At 34.2% G+C, this 21,404-nt stretch overlaps 2 protein-coding genes across 5 annotated transcripts in view; one reads left to right on the top strand and one right to left on the bottom strand.

Moving 5' to 3' along the window:
* LOC132906424 (lachesin-like) overlaps positions 1–19,381 on the bottom strand; it is a 168,086-nt gene extending 148,705 nt beyond the window's left edge. For all 4 annotated transcript variants that reach the window (XM_060958600.1, XM_060958602.1, XM_060958601.1 and 1 more), the window contains exon 1: positions 19,293–19,381. In XM_060958600.1, the coding sequence (XP_060814583.1) occupies positions 19,293–19,365 (73 nt within the window). In that variant the 5' untranslated portion in view covers positions 19,366–19,381. The remainder of the gene's footprint in view (positions 1–19,292) is intronic.
* Positions 1–21,404, top strand: part of LOC132906121 (transmembrane protease serine 9-like) — a 400,143-nt gene that overhangs the window by 279,459 nt on the left and 99,280 nt on the right. The gene's annotated exons all lie outside the window — the stretch shown is intronic.

The following is a 21,404-nucleotide window of genomic DNA, read 5'->3' as shown; positions in this document are numbered from 1 at the left end:
TAGACATGATTCTAATTAAATTTACTGAGTCTGAACTATTTATTTGAGCTCGAAACGCTCGAAGCGCTTGAGAAACTTGATTTTCTCGTACGGTAATGTACAAATGAATCCAGATTTCCAGCTTACCGTAGTAGCTATGGCCGTTGAGGAGTCTCTGGGATGTTTCCTCTCTGGTTGGTTCTAGATTCCGAATCTTATTCGTAGGCTTGCTCTGCGCTGACCGTAGTCCTCTCGTCTAGTTTCACCGTAGTGGAACGTTGAAAGTTGCTGCAGGGCTTCGTAGTAGCAAAGATTCGCAGTGGTCCGCTGATCCTTCAATCTTCAATGATGCGCGTACGCCGAAATCGTAATTTCGTTTTCACTGAAGCGAATGGATCCTGGCAGTGGATCGCCAAAATGTCACGTAATTTTTAAGTAATTACACGACTGTTGATTTTTTAGTATAATCTTTATTCTTTTAGACTCAGAGTTTTATTACAAAGGTCAATATTGTGACTGAATTGGAATTAGAAATAGAACCGGATTGAAATTAGAAATAGAACTGTTTGAACGGTCTCGTACCATCAAAGAAGAAAGCTCGGTGTGGGTGTTCCCTTTGGAACTCAGAACGCGGATTCGTTGTCCACACTTTTTGGTGGAAAAGTGAGGGTAACGATCCGCGATGCCCATTGGTAAATGAATTAGGTAGTAAAGACAAGGAGAGCTAGATATGGCTCGTGGGCATCCTTGTTTATGGGAAAAGTTTTATCTTGCCAGGCACCCGCTTTCTCCGTATTAGGTAAGAGTCGAGTGCAACAAACATAAGGACCATCTGTAAACCGAAAATGTTTAAGTGAAGAAAACTGAAACTGAACAGATTCGGTTTATGTCGTCTTCTTAGGCCTGCTGCGAGTTACTAGAACAATGGATAGGTCTTGGCGTCCGGACTACGTGGAATTTTACAAGGACCGTCACATCTGGCGTACCACATGGCAAAAGGAAAGTTGGTACGTGACACTCCCATGGTCAGACATGCATGGGTTTCATATATATACACTCGCACAAGGCAACGAGCCACGGGAACGCAATTTAACAATTCCGTTTTAGCCACGTGAAAACGACTCGCCTAACAGTTCGTCGAGTTCAAGTGGAATTTCCACGGAAGTTCGCACAATGCGATGAACCTTCGACTTTTGCGTGTGTTTCCTCTCGCCTATGCTAGAAATATATTATGTCAGAATATCCAATATTTTATAGATCTTGAAATAAACCGGAATAGGTGCATAAATTTTGTCTTTGCTATTTGAAAATGTCTCGCTCTGCTAATCTATCGTTTCTGCTGTTTCTGATAATTGATCTGTCATTTCATGTTTTCGTCGTATTTTTTAGTGAAATAGAGAAAGATTATTATTTACACAGGAGGTGCTATAGTCTAGTTTAAATATTTTATAAATTTAGAAATGGTATATCACTTAAACAAAAGGGTAATAATGGATAATCTCTTTGTGTCTATCTTCCGTTGGTTCTTTGAACATCTGCGATCAAAACGTATTTGCAAAGCATATAAGGGTTAAGTTCTTAAATGAATTCTGTTAACAACTCGTAAGTTCGATTAAATCATTTCCATAATTCTGATCCTATGAACGAAGCAGCTCGCAATGGCTATCGAAGTAACGTACCTGATTTTCTCGTCAACACGTACATTCTCAGTTATTTGTACTGTATTCAATACAGATCGTATACGTATACTGCTATTGAAAAATATGATCAACTCATTTTATATTCTGCGATAAACTAGAGTAATAAGATTAAATCTGCAACTGCATTAAAAGCGACATTTGTCATGCAGTTCACGAATGCAACTATTTGCATGGAAAGTAATTCTTGGAACTTATCCTCGTTACTTACTTCAAATTACATTTTGTATGAAATTTTTCACAGAATCAGATATCAGTCAGAATATTGAGAATAAAAAGATTAACATTCAGAAACGAAGAATATGTACTTTCATTCGATTCGTGAATAAATTGTTAAAACGAAATCTATGCAATTGATGCGACTATTGTCAACGACGATAAAAAAATTACGTGTTTTACAGTGAACTTTTTGTTGGTGCGCTACGTTTTCGCAAGATAACGGGTCAGATCTCCTCAAGAGATTTAATCTCCGAAGCCCGCTATTTCTGAGAATGGGGTGAACGCAATATTTAAAGGCTTAATCATCCGTCTCGCAAAGCTAATATGTATCCTTGCTTTTATTATCCGCCATAAAATGTCATAGGGTAACGATTGCATGTCAGATACTTCCACCTGTGTTCGGGGGCAGGGTATTATGCAGGATATAAACGTTTGACAGTGACAGACAGGAATAAATCCTAAAAGTTTTAGTGATAGCAAAAAATAATTCAAATAAACAAACAAGTTTTATAATGTCAAATAATACATGATATTATTAGTCTATTATTAACATACGGTGTATGATGAATTACACGTTATAATCTTGCGTATACGTACATATATATCAAATATCAAAGCATGTTTAGAGTTCCAAAATTTTCAAATTCTACACAAATGTAGTAAAAATAGTTCGTGCATCATACAAAACTTTATATCACAGCATCAAAAAATACTGTCATTTTAAACTGTTTAAAATTAATATTCATAACTACGTGATAAAGAGTTTATAGCAAAACTTCATACAAAATCCTTCCCTTATTCTTAATAGATTATATGCTACACTTCATTCGACAAAATTTGGAACAGCATTATTTATTTTAGTTATTTCGTATATATTTGTTATTTTGTTACATCGAGAAATTCACATTGACTACAAAAATACGAATTGACCATGTTTTCTACTTATAACTATGAGAAACAGAATTTTAGGAAACGAAGACAAATAATTTAAAAAAGGTAAAAGACCCGTAACAAAACGTCCAGATTCTTAAAAAAGAGCCTCTAATAAATATCTTATTTTCAATCAAATTCTCTAAAAAAAGATACCTTCTTCAATTGAATCTAACAAACCTGAATAAATTCTTTCACTCTAACCAAATTAACCAGGATTGATGCCTCTCGTTCATTCAGCTCAGCTAGGATAAAAGCTTTTAACTCGATCAAATCGATTAAAATGAAAGCCTTCATTTGGACTAAATCGGGCGAAAGGTCGAACTTAAGTTGAGGGCAAAGAGCATTCGGCATATTCCGTAAAGAGTTAGATGTCCCGTGCAGGACATCGATCGATTTTCTGGCAACCACTGAGGCCACTAGTCTTGCTGCGAGCTTCGACGTTGCTCGATCACGGTGTCGTGGGTCGAACTGAGATTGATAAGCTTGGAAACAAAACAAAACAACAGGGACAAGGTAAAAAGGATAAGCGAGAGGTAGATTTTTATCGAGCTGGATGCGTGTTTGACTCATTAGCTGTTGAAAGTTTTGAACTTCCGCTGTTACTAACGTTGCGTAACATTAATTATTCTACAATAATGTAACCAGTATTTCACACTGGAGAGTTACTCGTACCGATAAGTCTGAAAGTTACGTTAATCAGACTATGAAAAGTTAAACCACGTATCAAATGCTTTCGTGGCAAGAAGTAGATCTCATTGTACATTAATTAAAAAGAGGAAACAAATGATGACATTGACGCAATTGTTACGTTTTCATCTTTGTATGTACAAATAGAATGGTTTAGACAAATAGAAGTGTTGAAATAAATGTTATTAATTAATGGTTGAGAAAGTGCGTTGAATCGAACGGAAATTACTTTGACTGAATATATGTTGTAATATTAACTTGCGAGATATCTCGTTTACGATATGGGTCACGGAAAAAAAAGAATCAATTCCCAAGGTATCTCGTCGATAATTAATGCGAGAAGGTTAAGTATAGATTGCAACGTGGCCTGCGCTAATTGTTAATCACGCTTCGAGGCCTCCACGCTTTCCGATGTCTCGCGATAAGCGCTCGCGTATCTACATATATCGAGTTCCCTTGAGTCGTTTCCAACTTCGCCTCGAGGTTTATCTGATTTTTCCGGCAGAGAAGTTTGGAAGTTAAATGAAGGACTACGATTCGGTAACACGACATCCAACCGTGCGCTTTCTATTAAGTCCCGCGAAATGAAAGCGCGAAACCGTTTCATCCGGCGGGTTTTAATTATTCGGACGTAGCACGGCTCTCAGAAGGAGCCGTTGGTGGTGAAAGTAATTGAAATTTTTGCCGCGTTTCTATGGGATTTCGTACGGTATCGCTGAAGAGGAAAACAGTAATCGTTTCCGAAAGAAGTTTGCATGTCTATCCCCGTGTCCACTTTCAAAAAGAGAATTCGATTCAAGAGGATAAAAACGTTTCTGTAAAGCGGCGAATATTTCAAAGGAATAATCCGGAATTTAAGTGCAATCTTTACTAATGAAGGTTTTTAAAGCTCAACGGAAAGGAAAGTTTGTAAAAATGAACAAAGGGATGATTTATAAAACTGAAATGTTTTTTAATAGCATAATGACTAACTGATGTGTCTGCATTTCTTTGTAGTCTTTGTATTCAGCACGTGCCATATTGGATCCCGTAAGCCAGTTATTCCACGTGCTCGACTAACATACAAACCTTTTCTTTCACGGCCCCCTTTTTTCAAAATTTTATAGCACGATAAATCTGCGAAATTATTTTCAAATGTTTAATCAAGAAAGCAAATATCTCAATGAATTTTCAATTAAGTTAATTGTCTACAGTCAGTATTACTGTATAACTTCCTCATGAAAAGTTGTTGTATACAATTTTAAATCTTAATAATCGGAGAATATTATTTGTTGAAAATCAAATTTAATATGTAAAAGATGAATTCGCTTTAATCATAAAATATTTTGGCAAGCTTGTTTTATAAAGAGAATAATTGCCAGTTGTAATAATCGTATCTTTTTCATTTGAAATCGCTGCAGCGGATTATTTGTGAAACCTTTGGGTTTTCTATATTTCTCTTTATCGCGTTGAAAATTACGCACACTTTCATCCACCGGTTCTACCCTGGTGTACTTGACATAGAACGAATTTCATTTACCCGTAAAAGTACATTATTGTCCCGTAGCTTTTCTGCACGGTGAACATTGTTCACTGTAATAAAAGTATGAAAAAATCCAATTTTCCTGTTTCCCTAGGTTGCTTTTCAAATACCTTGAGCAAGTCGGGAAATTATAATACTTTGCTATTGTAATTCATTCGACTTTACTTCATCCAGTCAAACTATCCCGAACAGAAATATTATTTATTCAACAATATTCGAACATAGTTAACTCGTTCGATTTTCGATTCAATCCTTAGTTAGAGTTAGAGTTACATTAATTTTGGTTTAGGCATACATTAAATTTGTACAAAATATGATAGCTGAAAGTGGTAGTTTTTTATTGTTTAAAGAGGAAATCTTCGTGATCTAAATTTTTTTTCCTTTGTGTTTGGTATGAAATACTTTCCCTCCGTTTTCATGTATTTCAAAATTTCACCAGCGTTAACACGTTTGAAACTAATTTTTTATACAACGTAAAATTAAATGTTAAAATTTTATAGCGTGCAATTCTTTCAGATATTCGTTTAGTCGCGAGACGTTTCATTATTCGAAAATGAAGTTACTTCAACCGAAACATCAAAGTTTCAGCCAAACTTTCCTCAGTTGTAAAATGTTACTCGTTAAACAATTTGAAACTAATTTCTTGTGTAAGATTCATTAGAAATTAAAATCTTTAAGCACGATTCTCTCAGATCTTGTTTTAATTGTTTGAAATTGTTTTTATCGTATTTATGCATTGAGAATCTGTTGGCACAAATGTATGGAAACTAGTCAATCTTATTTTGATTAATGAATATATTGATTAATATATAAAATAGATAAAATACACATATAAATAATATTGATTAATTTAAATCAATTAAAATATATTAACTTATGATTAATAAATATTTCTTTCTTAAATGATATGAGATCATATCACTAACAAAATTTAACAGTTCCTATTCACCAATCTAATAATTTTATATAATCATCTCATTTTTCATATTATGTAATTAATATTATGATATAATTTTAGGAATTATACCTTTATATATAAATCGTAGACGACCCAATCTCCTTATCATAATTAAAGATAATAATTGTTTACATGTGTATATTCTACAGTTATTTCAGAAAATAGAACAATTTTTAGTCTTAGTTATACAAAACAGCAAGATTTATTACAAGGTCGAGTAATAAACTTCAATAGGTATAGGACAATATGTACAGAAATGTACACGTCCATCGAATACGGTTAACAGCGAAATTGTACCTATTCCAGCACCTACCTGGGATTCGCAGTTGAATCCTAGAAATAACTCGCAAGAGAAGAAAGTACATTTCCACTGCTTCCACTAACATGCGCCAAAAGGCATACCTATACAAGCACAACCAACCACAAAACTGCATCATTTCCACGACAACGCGAACTCTCACACCAACGTCGATATAAAACACGATGCCTTTAGAAACGAGAACTTAATCAACTTCCTTTGGAGTCACGTGATTCTTTATTGCAACTGAGGAACTAAATGATACAGAAGTAATAAGAAAATACAAAACAACTATTTAAATAGGAAAGATGCAAATGTTCTTGAATAACTTATTAATTAAAATTAGAATTAATTACTTTTTTACGTATTATTTATAGTAAAATTAGAACTCATTCTTTGATAATACATTAATCAGTGTTAGAATAATTTATTTTAACTTCGCACGAATTTGAATTACAATTAGAAAGTTCGATATAAATGCGAAATTAACGAGAAACGATTTTTTTAATGGAAAAGGATATAAATCGAATATAGTGGAATATAGTGAACAACGTTAAAAATTCACGCTTTATGGCATTTAGCGAGCGAAACAAATTTTTCTTTAAGTTTCATTTCTTCGGTTCTGTTTATAAAAATAAAAATTTGCATAAACATTCATAATCTATCATTTACGGACAAGACACGAATTTTCACGTGTAAATTTCCATTCGCCGTTCTCAAGTAGCACGAACAATTCGCACGAACGAAACACAACCCTGTGGATTTCCTTTCGTGCTGTCTCAACTTTCTGACGAGATCTTTTCGCTTCGCACACGTCTCGCTTCGCTTATGACAGTAATTAGCCGTGGCACATCTATGATTGGCAAATAGCAGGATATTTGCTGGGACGATTTTGCGTTTGATTGCACCTAATTCGCAAACAGGGAGCCACTGTCAGTCGACGCATCACTGTTTGCACGAGAGCAGTTGGTATTAAACCGACAATTCGCCACTTCGCACTCCGAAATCTCCGCGCAAGAGATGGGTCGTGTGTGGACAAACACGCGGCTGCTCGTGAACACAGACCTTTGGTTCGTTGAGAGAATCGAGGATCGTTTTCAATCATGTTAGGCGACGCCTTTTGTCCTTTCGTTCGGTTATTGTAAATGATAAATTCTTTTTTTAATTGAGGAATTGAAGTGATAGATAATTTAAGTGGAAGAAGTAAACATTTTTTACAGAGTAAAAGAAAGTATCTTTTACAGTAGCTCACGAAAGTATTCAAATATTTGACCATAGAAAATTCTTCTGGATCATGTGCATTACATGAAACTTTTGAAATCTTATTAGCATTGTCTCGAAACATGACTATATTGTGATTGTCCAAAACTGTACACTAAGTTTGTATCTATAACACAAATTGGAGCACAATTTTAATTGTAAATTTAATTATTTGTATTTTTGTAATCATCGTGACTATATATAAATATTTTATATGTGTGATATCACAGACACATTAAGAAAGATGTTGATTAATTGGTGGTTGAAGCCAAATGGTGAACATTTTTCTTAGTAATTTGTTAAAACAGAATAATTTTAATGAATAATCTGAATTTAAGTAGAATAGGTAACAATGTCAGGCTAGAAAATCCTAGGCTTATATGTAGAATGAACACTGAAAAAAAGACATTATTCTGACATACATATGTAATGTACCTATTATGTATGCTAGATAGTTTGGATAGCTTTTTGATAGTTTTGCAAATAATAATGTTATTTCGTTCATAAACAAACAAGAATATACTATGGAAATCAGTTACAGTTCTAAAGTCAGGCAAACTATAAGAGCACATAACACGTTTCCAGTTACGAACTCTGCATCAAACGAGCCCCAGTTTTGTTAGATTACGTTAAATTATATATGAGCATCATGATAGCTCATTAGGGTAAACGTACGAAACATTTAATGAACAGAATGTATTTCTAGAATAAAATAAAATTCTTGTTTTCTAATAAACTATACATTTTTCTTATTATTAAAGAGTAATTATATTTGAATCAAATGTAGTAAGCATATACTAAGAACAAAATTTCACTTTACTATGTGAAATATTTTAATACCATTCAAAAAATTTTTTCACAGGAAGTGTGGTTTGAATCCGAATTTTTCGTAAAGTTACTGTGTCATTATATAATTAATTTATCGAAGCACATATATAGAAATTATAATAAACAAAAATCATAGTGAAAGCTAAACCTAGGTCTGCGATTTTGAATAAAGAAACGATAATGTTTAGAATGGCGTTACAATATAATTGTATATTTTCGAAAATTCAAGATTATCTGAGAGTTTACTAAACTTATTGGAATATTCCACTGGACTCAGTTTAATGCAACAACAAAATTTATACTCTAAAGTCGCTTTAAGACATTCGTGAATTTAGAATCAGGATAAAGATCATTAACACTCAAATCCTTATCTAATTACTTATTTTAATAAATTTTCATAAACAAATTAAAAATTCTACGATTATAGAAACTATTTATATTTCTCTGAATATTGTCTTATCTAAACAATTCGATCATCATGCTAACATTAGCAAAGCTTGTACTTTATTTCCTTCTGATGCGTCATTTCATAGAATAAAGTATATCGTGTCCATAATGTGATCGAAAAAATGAAACACGAATGGAACAAAAAGGAAGGGACGGTAGATAACGCAAAAATGGCACGCGCCTTGTCCTAATGAAATATGCACCCTCGTTTCGATCACGATCGACCACTGTCTAATAACTCGAAATACACGGTAAATCAAACACACCAGTCACCGGTGTGTAATCAACGAATCAAATCGGTGGCCCTCCGTTCGCCGAAATCGATGGTGCAATTAATTTAAACGCTTCATCCTTGCCTTTCAGTCGCGTCATTTCGAGAATTGAAAAACCATGACGCGTAATGCGTACATACGTCAATGTCTATCATTTGATGACATGTTACGTTATGCGTGAATCTGAATTATCTAAATGTCGACATACAACGATTATTCTATTGTACTATATTCGAAAATCTTAGGTCAGTTATATTATATTTGTTTTAAAATCGGACAAATATAACTGATAGTAGAGCGATGTTCTTCCATGGAAACTGAAAATAATAAGAAAAATTCAGCTTAGAATTCTGCTATCTCAGCTAATCAAATTTTACTGTTTTAAATTCATAACTCATAAAGACATAATGGATGATTTAAGGCTAGAAAGAACTTCTCGCGGGATATTAAATTTTTAAATTAGATATTAAATTTTATAATGTCCATTGAGGAATAAATAAAAAGAAATTGTGCAAAGAATTCGTTTAAAATACTAAGATTAATATTTTGAAACTAAAAGTGTGATACCCTTAATCGGCACATATGACAAAATCTAAATTCTCAAAATCTTTACTTATACCACCACGACTTTCACCCAGCCATTTATTATTAACAATAATATTTATCGCGTCGTTTCCGGATTCGGTTATACCACATTTCTATTTAGTTTCGAGGGAACAAATCCTACTGCACTTTCATTTATCCAGTGTCACGGAAAATGTAAACCGGAAACCAAGCAGTAACCAGCTCGAACGATGTAATTCAACTGTTTGCACGTCAAGATTAAAGGGACCTCGGTGAGACGATCCTAATATTACTCTGTAAAAACGCGTTATAACGTCTTGAATGGAACTAAAGCTCGCCGTTGTCTTCGATGTCAGACGAAACGAAGGAAAACACCGTGCAGCAGTGGAAGATAAAGATTTAAATTTTATAAAGACTCGCGGGACAGATGCGATGGCGTAAATTATAGACACCGATGGGAATATCTACTGGCTGAATAATGCATGATCTCACGTTCGTCCAGATTATCCGTCACATTTGTCTAATAAAAATATTCACATAGCGTCGACCACTTTTCTCATTCTTTTTACCTACCCTGTCCTGTTAATTTATTTTTGTGGAGAATCACGGAAGTAGCGGAGGATTATCGGTCTCATCCATCGCCGTTCTTCCAACGTGTCATGGAGGAAACGTTCATTGATTTGCCGAGTTATAGGTGGTTGTTTGTATTCGATTTATAGCGTTCGATATGGATTGTTTTTTATATTACGCATCAACGTCGACGAAGTAGATAAAGCGATAAGCCACGTTCTTGGATTGAATGGATCTTTCGTTTGTGAACGTAATTTAATTAATAAAAGAAGCTATTTAAATAACCTAAACGATTACGTATCCATGCTACTTAACGAATACCTTAGAGTTTCATGGAAGATTCGATTTGTGTTCAACTATATCCAACCATCTCAACAAGATTGCCTAAAGTCTATCGAGAGACCTTTGAAATTGTCATCCAACAACATCCAACAAGTTTAAGACAAACTTTCTTCCGTGGATACGAATAGTACACATTGTCAGTAAATCGGAGCACAACAAACTGAATGAGTGGTGCCGATGCATGGCGTCGATAAATCCGCCCTTAACCGTAAGTGTTCGTTTCGATTTATCGTGTAATCGCCATCTGCCGGTTCATTACGTGGCCGTGGGTTCGCGGCTAAGGACGAGCTTAGAGTCACGCGTACTCATACACGTTCAAATGGAAACGTGCAAAGTCGGCATTGTGCCACCTGCGCTCTTTCTTTTCCTTAGTTCTCCTCCACCAACGCTCTAACCGTCTGAACCACCTCCTACTACACCTCTAACCGCGCGTACCATGGCAAGTATAAATTATCACGGCGGAAGTTAGTCCAACGAACTCTCCTTATCCTTTCGCGTGATAATAATTACTCTCTCTTTCTCGGCCGGTCGGCTGGAAATAGGTTCTTTAGTCGTCTGACGGGACACTTCGTAGATCGTGCTGGAGATCCCTCGTCTATTCGCGCCGGAACGATTATTCCTTACGTCCATCAGCCGCAGGGGGGAAGATACCGGCTCCGAATCGTCATTTAAATAGGAAATTCGAAGGTGACGATCGGTTTGTCGCTCGTTGAAACGGGTAAGTTCTGCTCTGAACTTGTTTACGTCTGTGACACGTAGCTTGTGAATTTTTCGTAAATTTTAGACTTCACGGATGGAAGTAGGACTTAGTGGTTTATAATGTATTATTTTGTTTGTGCATATTACATTTGGTGCAACTTATATTCCCGTGTGAAATTCTTAATATATAATTATTATGTCTGAAGCTAAAATTGAAACAAATTGTGGATAAACGATGCCGTAATTGATTAATATTTGATACTTTATGAAATAATATACCGATAACATAATTTACTAAAACACGCATACATTATAATTTAAAATTCATAGCTTATATATTCAAGCCAAATATTCAAGTTTTATTATTTTATTAAAAATAGATATCCTAAGACTTCTGAGCTGGATTTAAAAATAACAATAACCATTTAAATGCTGCTACTTTTCCAGTTATAGCAATTTTGCATCAAAATACACAAAATGTTATACATGGAAAATACGTACTTTTATACGTTCGGTGCGAAATGCGTGAGAAATTCATTAACAATTTCACGCCTGTTCTACGACACAGACAAAGAGAATAAAATGTCACTGGTCATTCCAATTATTCTAAGATTCGATATAAGCTCGATAGCAGCTACTAAGCTACGAGTTCGGTGAATATCAGAATTAAGATAAAATAGAGTACGTTGTAAGCTGGCATCGAGTTGTGCGAAAAGTTTGTAATTCCGGTTTAAAGCGGTGGCAACGGAAGCGTAGACATAAAATTGAAAGGATAATCGGAACAACGACGAACGGAGGTTGATGCTCGCGAATTAGGAGCCACGGAGATACGGTGGCGCGCTATTATGCACACCTTGCGGTGTAATCGGCCAGGCTAATGACTTAGCACCGAATTATCGCACGTCGCTCGACGTCCCCGTAAATCTACCGTTCTTGCTTCTCTCTAATTGCACGAACCTTATTACCCGGAATTAGTTACGAATTTCCTTCCAATTGCCGCGAAGAAGAAGGAGAAAAGGCCAGGTCAATTTAACATCCAACTGCATGACACTGTGTTACGTAATAGCCAAAAATATTAAGAATGTTTTGCTGAGCAAATATAACACCGGTTAATCGAATCATATTTGTTATTATTAACAACAAGTTCTGAAGTAACTATTGCTCCGTAGAATATTTTTGTGACATATGACTTAGCTACTCCACACTGGTTGCATTCAGTCGTTTAAAAAATGCGACTGATGGAAAGTTCCTGTACTTTTGTTACCTAGAGTCCATATAGAACACCAAATATTTTATATACCTTTATGTTTACTTAAAATACAGAGCACAGAGTCAAATTATACTTGTCTCTGAATATGTTTGTGACCATCTGTATGTTTTTGGGTGATATTATACGAAGTGCTATTGTGAAATTACAGATCATTATAATCTACTAAATGAATTTTATATTATACATCCTCTCGCAGCTATAAAAGTTAAAACTATGTTTTGTAGGTTGCCCAATGGACTGATTAAAATATGACAGCGCAATTTATCGCGCTGGCAACTACTCTCGTATTTACGAGCTGGAAAGCAGATGTTCTAGCATTTGAAGCATAAGCGAAAGTCTGTATACTCGTGAGAGCTACGGCATGTTGGATGACCGCTCATCAACTAACTAATAAACGTGACAGAGTCGATGCGTCCAAAGAAGTCACTTAAACTTTTTTCCTAGTTCAGTTCTGAAAGTACAAAATCCTAGAAGAAACTTAACAAAATACTCATAATGTGTGTATAAAAGTTTTAATTTGTTTAAATATTTTCAATAGAGTTAGCTATTTTTAACGATTTTTATTTATCACGAATCTTTTACGATTAATTTCTTATAAGAATTTGAATGATTTGCGATTGAATATTTTTAGATTAGAAACATTTAATGTATTATATAAATATAGTTTAAAGTATGGTAAAAATAATCATGACCAAGGAATATTTATTCTTGTCTAAAAACAATATATGGATGTTAAATACGACGATGTTCGTTCCTATTCACAAGGCTACATTTATAGACCGTTAAATTCCCGTTTTCGTGGAACTGGATATTGTACCATTAGTGCACGAATAAAATTGGAACATGCTCCCTCTTTACAATATAGGATCCATTACCATAGACTGTTATTTAGATATATATCACCAAACATCATTCAATGTCGTTAACTTCATCTTCCTCGGTGTAATTTGTGCATATTTTTATTACATGCACCACATCCTCTGTATTATTGAAATATTAAATTCTAATGTTGTAAACTCTACTTTATAGTTGTACAAACGTAATATATAGAAACCTAGATTATTCAGCAATTAATTCGATATTCTACACAAATCAACTAAATTTTCGAGAACGAGATTAACATTTTACTAAATACGATCACATTTATCCAATAAAATTCTCCCTGAAGCTATCTGTATATGAATATACGAATCAATGAACATTCCACCTCCTATACATGTATATTACCAAGCAAATGAAAATTTCACCAAACGTGATCACGTTAATTGAAAACTTCCCATAAAACAGTCTGCATAAATACATGTATCAATGAATTTTCTAAGTATCACACAAACATTTTACTAAACACGGTCACATCAATACGAATAAAGCATTTCACAACTTATCTGCAGCTACGTATCGAACAACACGATCGATCACGGGTCGATATTTGTCTCGTATTCATTCAAAACAATTCCAAAGCAGAATTGTTTCCAGTTAGATAGCAACGTGATTGTTTATCGAGCATTCGGCTCTCCTTAGATTGCCTAGCCGTTAAATGAAATACGAGCGACAAAACTAGAAAACGAGAGATAATTTAGCGAGCGCGGCACAATCGTTTCACGATCGATGAGGAAACTAAATTTACAACGCGATCCTGTGGCGTCGACGTGGTGCGCGAGTCAAGACTGACGCGCATTTTATGCAACTATATACGAAGCAGTAAAACGGGGGTGGCGATTAAAGAGATCCACCGTCGCGATAAGATTTCGATCACCTCTCTCGCGCTCTCTCCAGTTCTATCGAGCGTGTCACGGCCCCGAGCCGTTCGTTTTTCTTTTTTTCCCCCCAGAAACGCTTACGTATTTCAGGAGGGTGACGTTCGAGAATGGATTGGCTCTGTTCGAAGCCGATCATCCTTCATCGGTTTTCTTTGGGATGAACAATGCCACGCGAGAAAATAGAGACAAGCAATTTTTTATGGGATAGGGTGGAGAATATCTTGAGGTTAATGCAAATTAAAAATTAAAGAATAAAAATATGTAATTAACTTATATGTATATGTTTGTCATCTTTCATCATTTTCTAGGGGATGCGACATAAATAAAGTCGAGAAATTTTCCTTGTATTAGTGAGTGTTTCAACATTAACGAGAATGAGGAATTAGAGAAACGAAAGAAGCGACATGAAAAATGTAAAGGCAAGAAATTCTCTATAAGTTAGAGATTGTGAGACTGAAAATTCAAATTTCTCTATGAAAATTGTATTAATCTATTTTTTTACCCAAAACGATTCCAAAGCAAAGACGTAAATAGGATGAGAGTATGAAATGTCTTCACGTATTCTGATTGACACGCTGTTCTTTTGGCACCTATGGATCGTAAATAACAGTTTATACTTCATTTCATTCATAAAACTTATGGAATAATGGATTAGAACTATATCAATAAGTAGGCAACATACAAAAAACAGATTAATGAAAAGAAATGAAAAATTTGATATCGATCAGTGTAATTGTAAATATCGTTGCTGTGCCCAGAAACAATTAACGTAATCGAATAATACGTGGCATCCTACAATTGGTGAGAATATCAGTATAATCGAGAAGCCAGTGGTTCTATATAAAAAAGAGCAAGGATGGAAAATAGAATAAAATTGTTGTATCGAAGACGTTGTTTTCCATCAAATTAAGTTCAAATATTTATTTAATGCATGTATATAAGCATGGTATTTGATAAATCTCTCTAAAGGTATTATAGCTGAGTGCTTATGTTTGTGTTTATTATATTGGCTAATGCATAACGCGCAATGAAACAAGATATTCACGCACGATAAATTTTATTGCTTTAGAAATTATTGAAAATGTTTCCCCATTCTGTCGAGTACACAATTCTGCATTTCGTATTAAATTTCTAGGAACATTTTATAGCGTGCTCTGCCGCATTATTTTAGCAAATGTTAAAACGATCTTTCTTTTTAATTGCTCCACTTTTATAATTTTTCTGGGAAATGTAATTTAATTAATTACAGATGACTCCATAAAGAAAAATCGGGATATGAATTAGACAAATAATTAAAAGCAATTTTCTCGAAAACAAAGCCTGGTATAAAAAGATTTTATTTTATATTTTGCAATAATGTTAGTTTCTGTTTATGCAAATTTTGCTGTTGGTTAATTTGATATGATCTTCTTTTTGGTTACACCAGCAATTATAAAGATTAGATTTCATAATATAATGAACTGAAAATGTAAAATAAAAGCATGATGTATAAGTTAAACTATCGATTTCGAACACGTGAGTGATGTACACATTTGAATAAAATTCACGAGAACGTGCTACTAGATAGTAATGCAAAGATAATAATCTATGATTAAAGACACGTGAAAATAAGTAACAGAGCAGTTTACATTTATGAATAATTAAGCGTGTTTAAACGCTTCTTCCACAATTGAATTTTTTTAATCAACACTAGAATAATTTTATTTTAAGCTTCTTATGAATTGCATTCTGTCATATTTTAAAATATCTTGCAGAAATAGAGTCAACGTCAATAATAATCAGATTAAATAAATAATAATCAGATTTTATCAGAAAATAAATCGACTTGTATTAAATCACATGTAAAAATAAGAAATAAAAGACTTTAGAATTTGAATATCCCGAACTAAGTTAGATACTAAACAGGTTAACATGAAATCTGACAACTGACACTAAGATGTCGTCTTCCATGTGAATGAAAGATTCACAGACGTAACGAACTGCATGCGAACGATGAAGGAACTAGGATTAAACCCCCTGTTTAATCATCTGCGGAAGTGAGATCGAGAGATGTTATGCTTGCAAATGCTACAGGAAATCCAGGAAATAGTACAGAATAAGAAAACAGGAAATCTTGCAAGATAATTGCATTCTATAACTACGTGATTAATCTTTTATACACGAAGCACTTTGTGTAATTCCTAAGTCGAACACTAACAAAATAATTATATATGTTAGAGCGATTGCAATGCTTAGAAAATTTCTATGTATTTTTTCTTTTAGTTTCTTCCCATTAATTGTTTCAATTTTTTAAATAGCTAATTCATCAAATGTTACAAATATTTATAGATTTGAAAATTCAATTAAAATCCCAAAATTTGTCGTCGCTTCGAAAAATACAAAGACAGCGTTACATACATATTTTATTAATTATTACTTTCATGTTCACTAAAAATAGCCATTACTATCTACTTAACAGAGAATTGAAAAAATCCTACATTTTTAAATATTTTTTTTTATTAATTTCACCGAATATTATAACTACATTTAAAAACCTTTTAAAACATCTGAAAACATTTAAAAGTTTACACAGAGTTCTTCGTTACTTCAAACGATCTTGTAAGAATTTTATCATAGTCCTTCACTTCCTTTTTATCAGCCATTACCTCCTTCATTTCAATTTCTATACTAATAAATTAGATCCATTAAATATCGTAATTATTTACAAATATTTTAAAATCTCATTCAAATCAAGATTCTAAACATAAGTATGTAAATGCCCATTAGTTCGAAAAATTCTAAATTAAAAAACTTTCTACATAATTTCTTTATTTTCTTTTCACTAGCCATTTATATTTCATTCAAATTTCTTTACGAATAAATTAACTCCATCGAACATTCTATCACAAAAGTTTCAGAACCTTCTTTAACCAACATACCGCAAGTCATTTTTCACTACTACAAAAAATTCTACATATCCACCAGTAGTTTATAGAACACAGACCATAACGAAATAACTCTTTGTTGTCGGTGATTAACTTCGTAAAATATGTATACTGTGTCTAACGTGACACGTAGATTATACAAGCAGCAGTAACCAACCACTCACTCTATCGTCTTCCTATGCTCCCTCGTTTGGACGTACCGTAACAAACCATTACAAACCAGCTACAAACGGTCAGTTTACGATCGTCGTATTGAGATTGTTCATAAGACACTCTATCGTGATCAAATGTACGATGGAGACAATTTGACACACAACGATACGTATCTCCTGTACACGTAAAATTTAGCACGCGCTCGCTGGGAGTTGGCATTCAGAACTTAACACTGTTATATCGGACGTAAACACTAAAATACCCTAACTGCGTTATGACTTGTGGAAACCTTCGTAGTGTCCCCTTTACGATTGGTCTTTTGATGAAATTTCAACAGAGACGCTATAATATTGTAATATACGAAATATTCTGTGCCGATAGTTATCAATGATAGATTTGTTTTTTCAAATTGAAAGTACTTTGATCCGTGGTTTTATAGCGCACAGTTGTAAAAGAATTGAATGACAGGTTTCTAAAGACTGAACGCTTTGATACGTGGCCCTATATCATAAAACTGTGAAAAAATTCAATGACATTTTTCCAAGAATTGAAAGCTCTGACACATTGTCCTATAGGTACCATAAAATTGTGGAAAAATTCAATAGACAACTTTTCAAAAATTGGAGGCTTTACACGTGGGCCTATATCACAGAACACACATTGGTTCTGTTGAAATTCGTTTGATACATATAGTCTTATTGTATGGTGATTTTTTGGATATGAGTATACTCTTTTGAAAAATTCAATAGTAATTTTCCAAAAATTGCTAACTTTTCACATGGTCTTATAGTATGTTATCACAATCGAGACTTTTAAATGTTAACTGTGTTTTTTTTTGAAAGTTTTTTTTTGAGAAGCCAAACTGTATAACTACACTTTTGAACAATTTTTAGCTGTACCTTAATTTTAGTAGAATCTAATTTGGCGTCTAATTTTACAGATGATGGTCAATTTGGCTTCTGCGTGGTACATATTCTAACAATTCGTTAGCATTGCATTTAGATCCCCAACACTGATAATTAAATCGCGGATGTTTATGCAAATGCGTGTTAAAGCTAACTAAATTTGAGTAACAGTATATTTTATCTTCCAAATGTTATAATACACATATAAATTTTACTCTTGATGTTTTACGTATTTTTGAATCTACACCTCTGCTTGTCCGTTTTTACGTACTTACACTTGTCGTAAATGCATAGATACACATACGCAGTACTATACTGGTAATCAACCATGTGTGAATCGAGTGAAATATATTACCAACGCGCCATTAAACTTCTAAGAATATTAACTGCAACACTAACCAAGCGTCAGAACGTATCTTTCAAAAATCCACATCTCACATCCAACAACTTCGGTTCTGATAACAATCTTCCAAGAAACTGTCATACCAAAAATCTACAACCGAGTCTCTATCAAAAGCACAAAATGCGCATAAACATTCGAAGATGTTTTTCAAACATTCTCGTCAAGCGTCTGTTGATCATCGCCATCAAACAAATGTCAGCGAAGAAGGATCTCTTCACCTCTATCTCCCCTCAATCCACCAACAAAAGGCAATAGATTCTTCCTCTCATATAAACGTGCTTTTACTTGGAATTTCGTTCTTCGAATGTATAGGAACACTGCTCGAGAACACTCGCAGACATTAACGAGCGTTTCCGCTCGTATACATTGCACGTCTCCGTTAACTATTCAAGTAGCTTGCAAACATTTGTGAACACTTGCGCGCTCTTATAACTGGCTTGTAAACGTACTTAATCATATTACAACGCGTTATCAAAATATTTTCTTAAATACTTTTTCTAAAAGAGAAAAATATGACGAAGAAATGGTTCAATTTCACTGATAATGATAAAAGAACTTAATGCAAAAATGTATCGGCTGGTCAGGTGATGTGGTCGATTTACCTGAGAGCGGATCGTTCAGCGCGGATGCCCATGTCGCGATGCAGAGAACCGTGATCGCGAAAACTGGGAGCATATTGTTACGTGGACGACGCGGCTACGTCAACTGGCTGGTGTACGATGAGCGTCCCGACGCTTTGCCGCCAACAGTATGACGCATGCGCGTCGCACCTGTGCGAGACTCTACCGAGAAAATATCGTAAAAATATCTGTTTACAATCGTCCCGGCGACCAGGCACGCCGACACGAGTGCCTCTTCAGGTCTGTTAGGAGCGAACAGAGAAACTCTCTCTTTGTCTTCCTGTGAACCGCGCCAGTAACTTTTCATGCTAATTACATCAACCGGTAATTGCTTTAAGATTTTCCTCTCTATATCTTCAGCCCTTCCATGTTCTAAATCAGCTGAAGTCTTAAAAGCCGGTTAATTGCGTCGGAAGGCCGTGTCACGGACTTTTCTGTTGTGACATGGAAACGCGAGAATGAAATATTTTAATCGAGTACGAACTGAGCTAACTATGATCCTGATGTGTAAACGGGATGTTTTGAGAAGGAAAAGGTATGTGACGAGACTTGTACGTGAATTTGGTTTAGAGAATGAGATTTGGTGCGATTCTAAGTTGGGTTTGCGTGTAACATGTGCTCTTAAATAATTTTTTTTTTTAATCTAGAGGTGGAATCGGAGGATTAAATTTTGATGAAGGAATTTGAAGGAATTTTTATATGTTTGAGAAATTATATTCGCAACAAAGGTACATTGTGTCACAAAATAATTGTTTCATGGAAACCGAAATTGCCTTAAAAGCAATTAAGACGAGTTTAAAATATAATGAACATCGCCGAGTCATTTTTTATTCTATTACCACCATGATAAAATAAATCCTAATCTCAACTTTGTTGCTTCTTCTCAATTCTTCTCCTTGTTACCGTTTATCCATTTATGTAACAGCCATTTAAGAAGGATTTAAAAGCATAAAGTTGTACAATTTCCTGTTTTCCTTATCCCTCCATGTATACGTAACGAAATTTCTCTTCAATTTCTGCGGGATCACCCGTTGTTTCGTATCGCGGTAATTAATTATCAAGTTGAAAACTGCAACAGCACGAATCCAACTTTTCTCTATCTTCCATCACTTTTACCGACGAAAGTTATTATAACAAGCTTTAAGAATTACTCATGCATTGATGAATATAAATTACATCGTACATTGAGAAGTTTAATCGAAGTTTACGAAAAGCTTTTCGCGCGACTATTATCGGTCGATCTCGAAGAATTCGAGACACCAAATAGACGAATAGTTTCGTCCAGCCAAGTTTCCTAGCTTAATTTGTCAACTGGGTCATTTCGTAATCGAAATTATTCTGTCGACTCATCGCTTCGCGAGTTATCTCGTTTCGTCTATTGGCCATAGTGACAGAATCGATTTTTGATGAATATCTAGTTTATATTATATATATATATATAGAACATTATTATTAATGTTAGTGTAGAAATGTTGAACTGCAGAATTTAATAATGAAAATTTCAACTCAAACTCATTGCACGTCAGAACTCATTTAATAATATAATTTAATAATGATATTTAACTCATAAAACGTTAATAATACGCACATATATTCAATGCTAAATTTAGTATCAATTTTAAATAAATCAGTAACATTTCATAATATGTCCAACAATAATTATAATTTAATAATACTAGTAATATCTAGTAATAACTCGATTAAAATGCAACTTTTACTCCGCTGGATAAAACGCTTGCAAAACTCTTACTGAAAAATTCCAACTGTAATCCTAAACTCTATTCTCAACTCTGGTCTCGATTGAACTTTGAACTTACGCATGCATTTTCCCAACCATTTCTCCTTGCATATGCACATCCTTTCTTTCTCTACTTCTCAATCTTCTTCACTCGACGTAGTAATTCCTAGAACGTCTACAATTCAGAAGTGTTCACCCAAAATCTTGCGCACTCGTACGCCCTTTGTTCACATAATAATCTCGAGCACTTGGTCCAAACACTCTCCTTTCACACTTTTAACACTCCAGACTGAAAGTCGGATTTTCTATGCATCTTATGACGCATGATTCTAATGCTTTTTACAACACAAGAATCG

The sequence above is a fragment of the Bombus pascuorum genome, chromosome 4 (genome assembly GCF_905332965.1).
Source record: "Bombus pascuorum chromosome 4, iyBomPasc1.1, whole genome shotgun sequence".
Classification (NCBI taxonomy): Eukaryota; Metazoa; Arthropoda; class Insecta; order Hymenoptera; family Apidae; genus Bombus; species Bombus pascuorum.
Note: the sequence above shows the minus strand (reverse complement) of the source record. Positions and strands in the feature narration are given on the sequence as shown.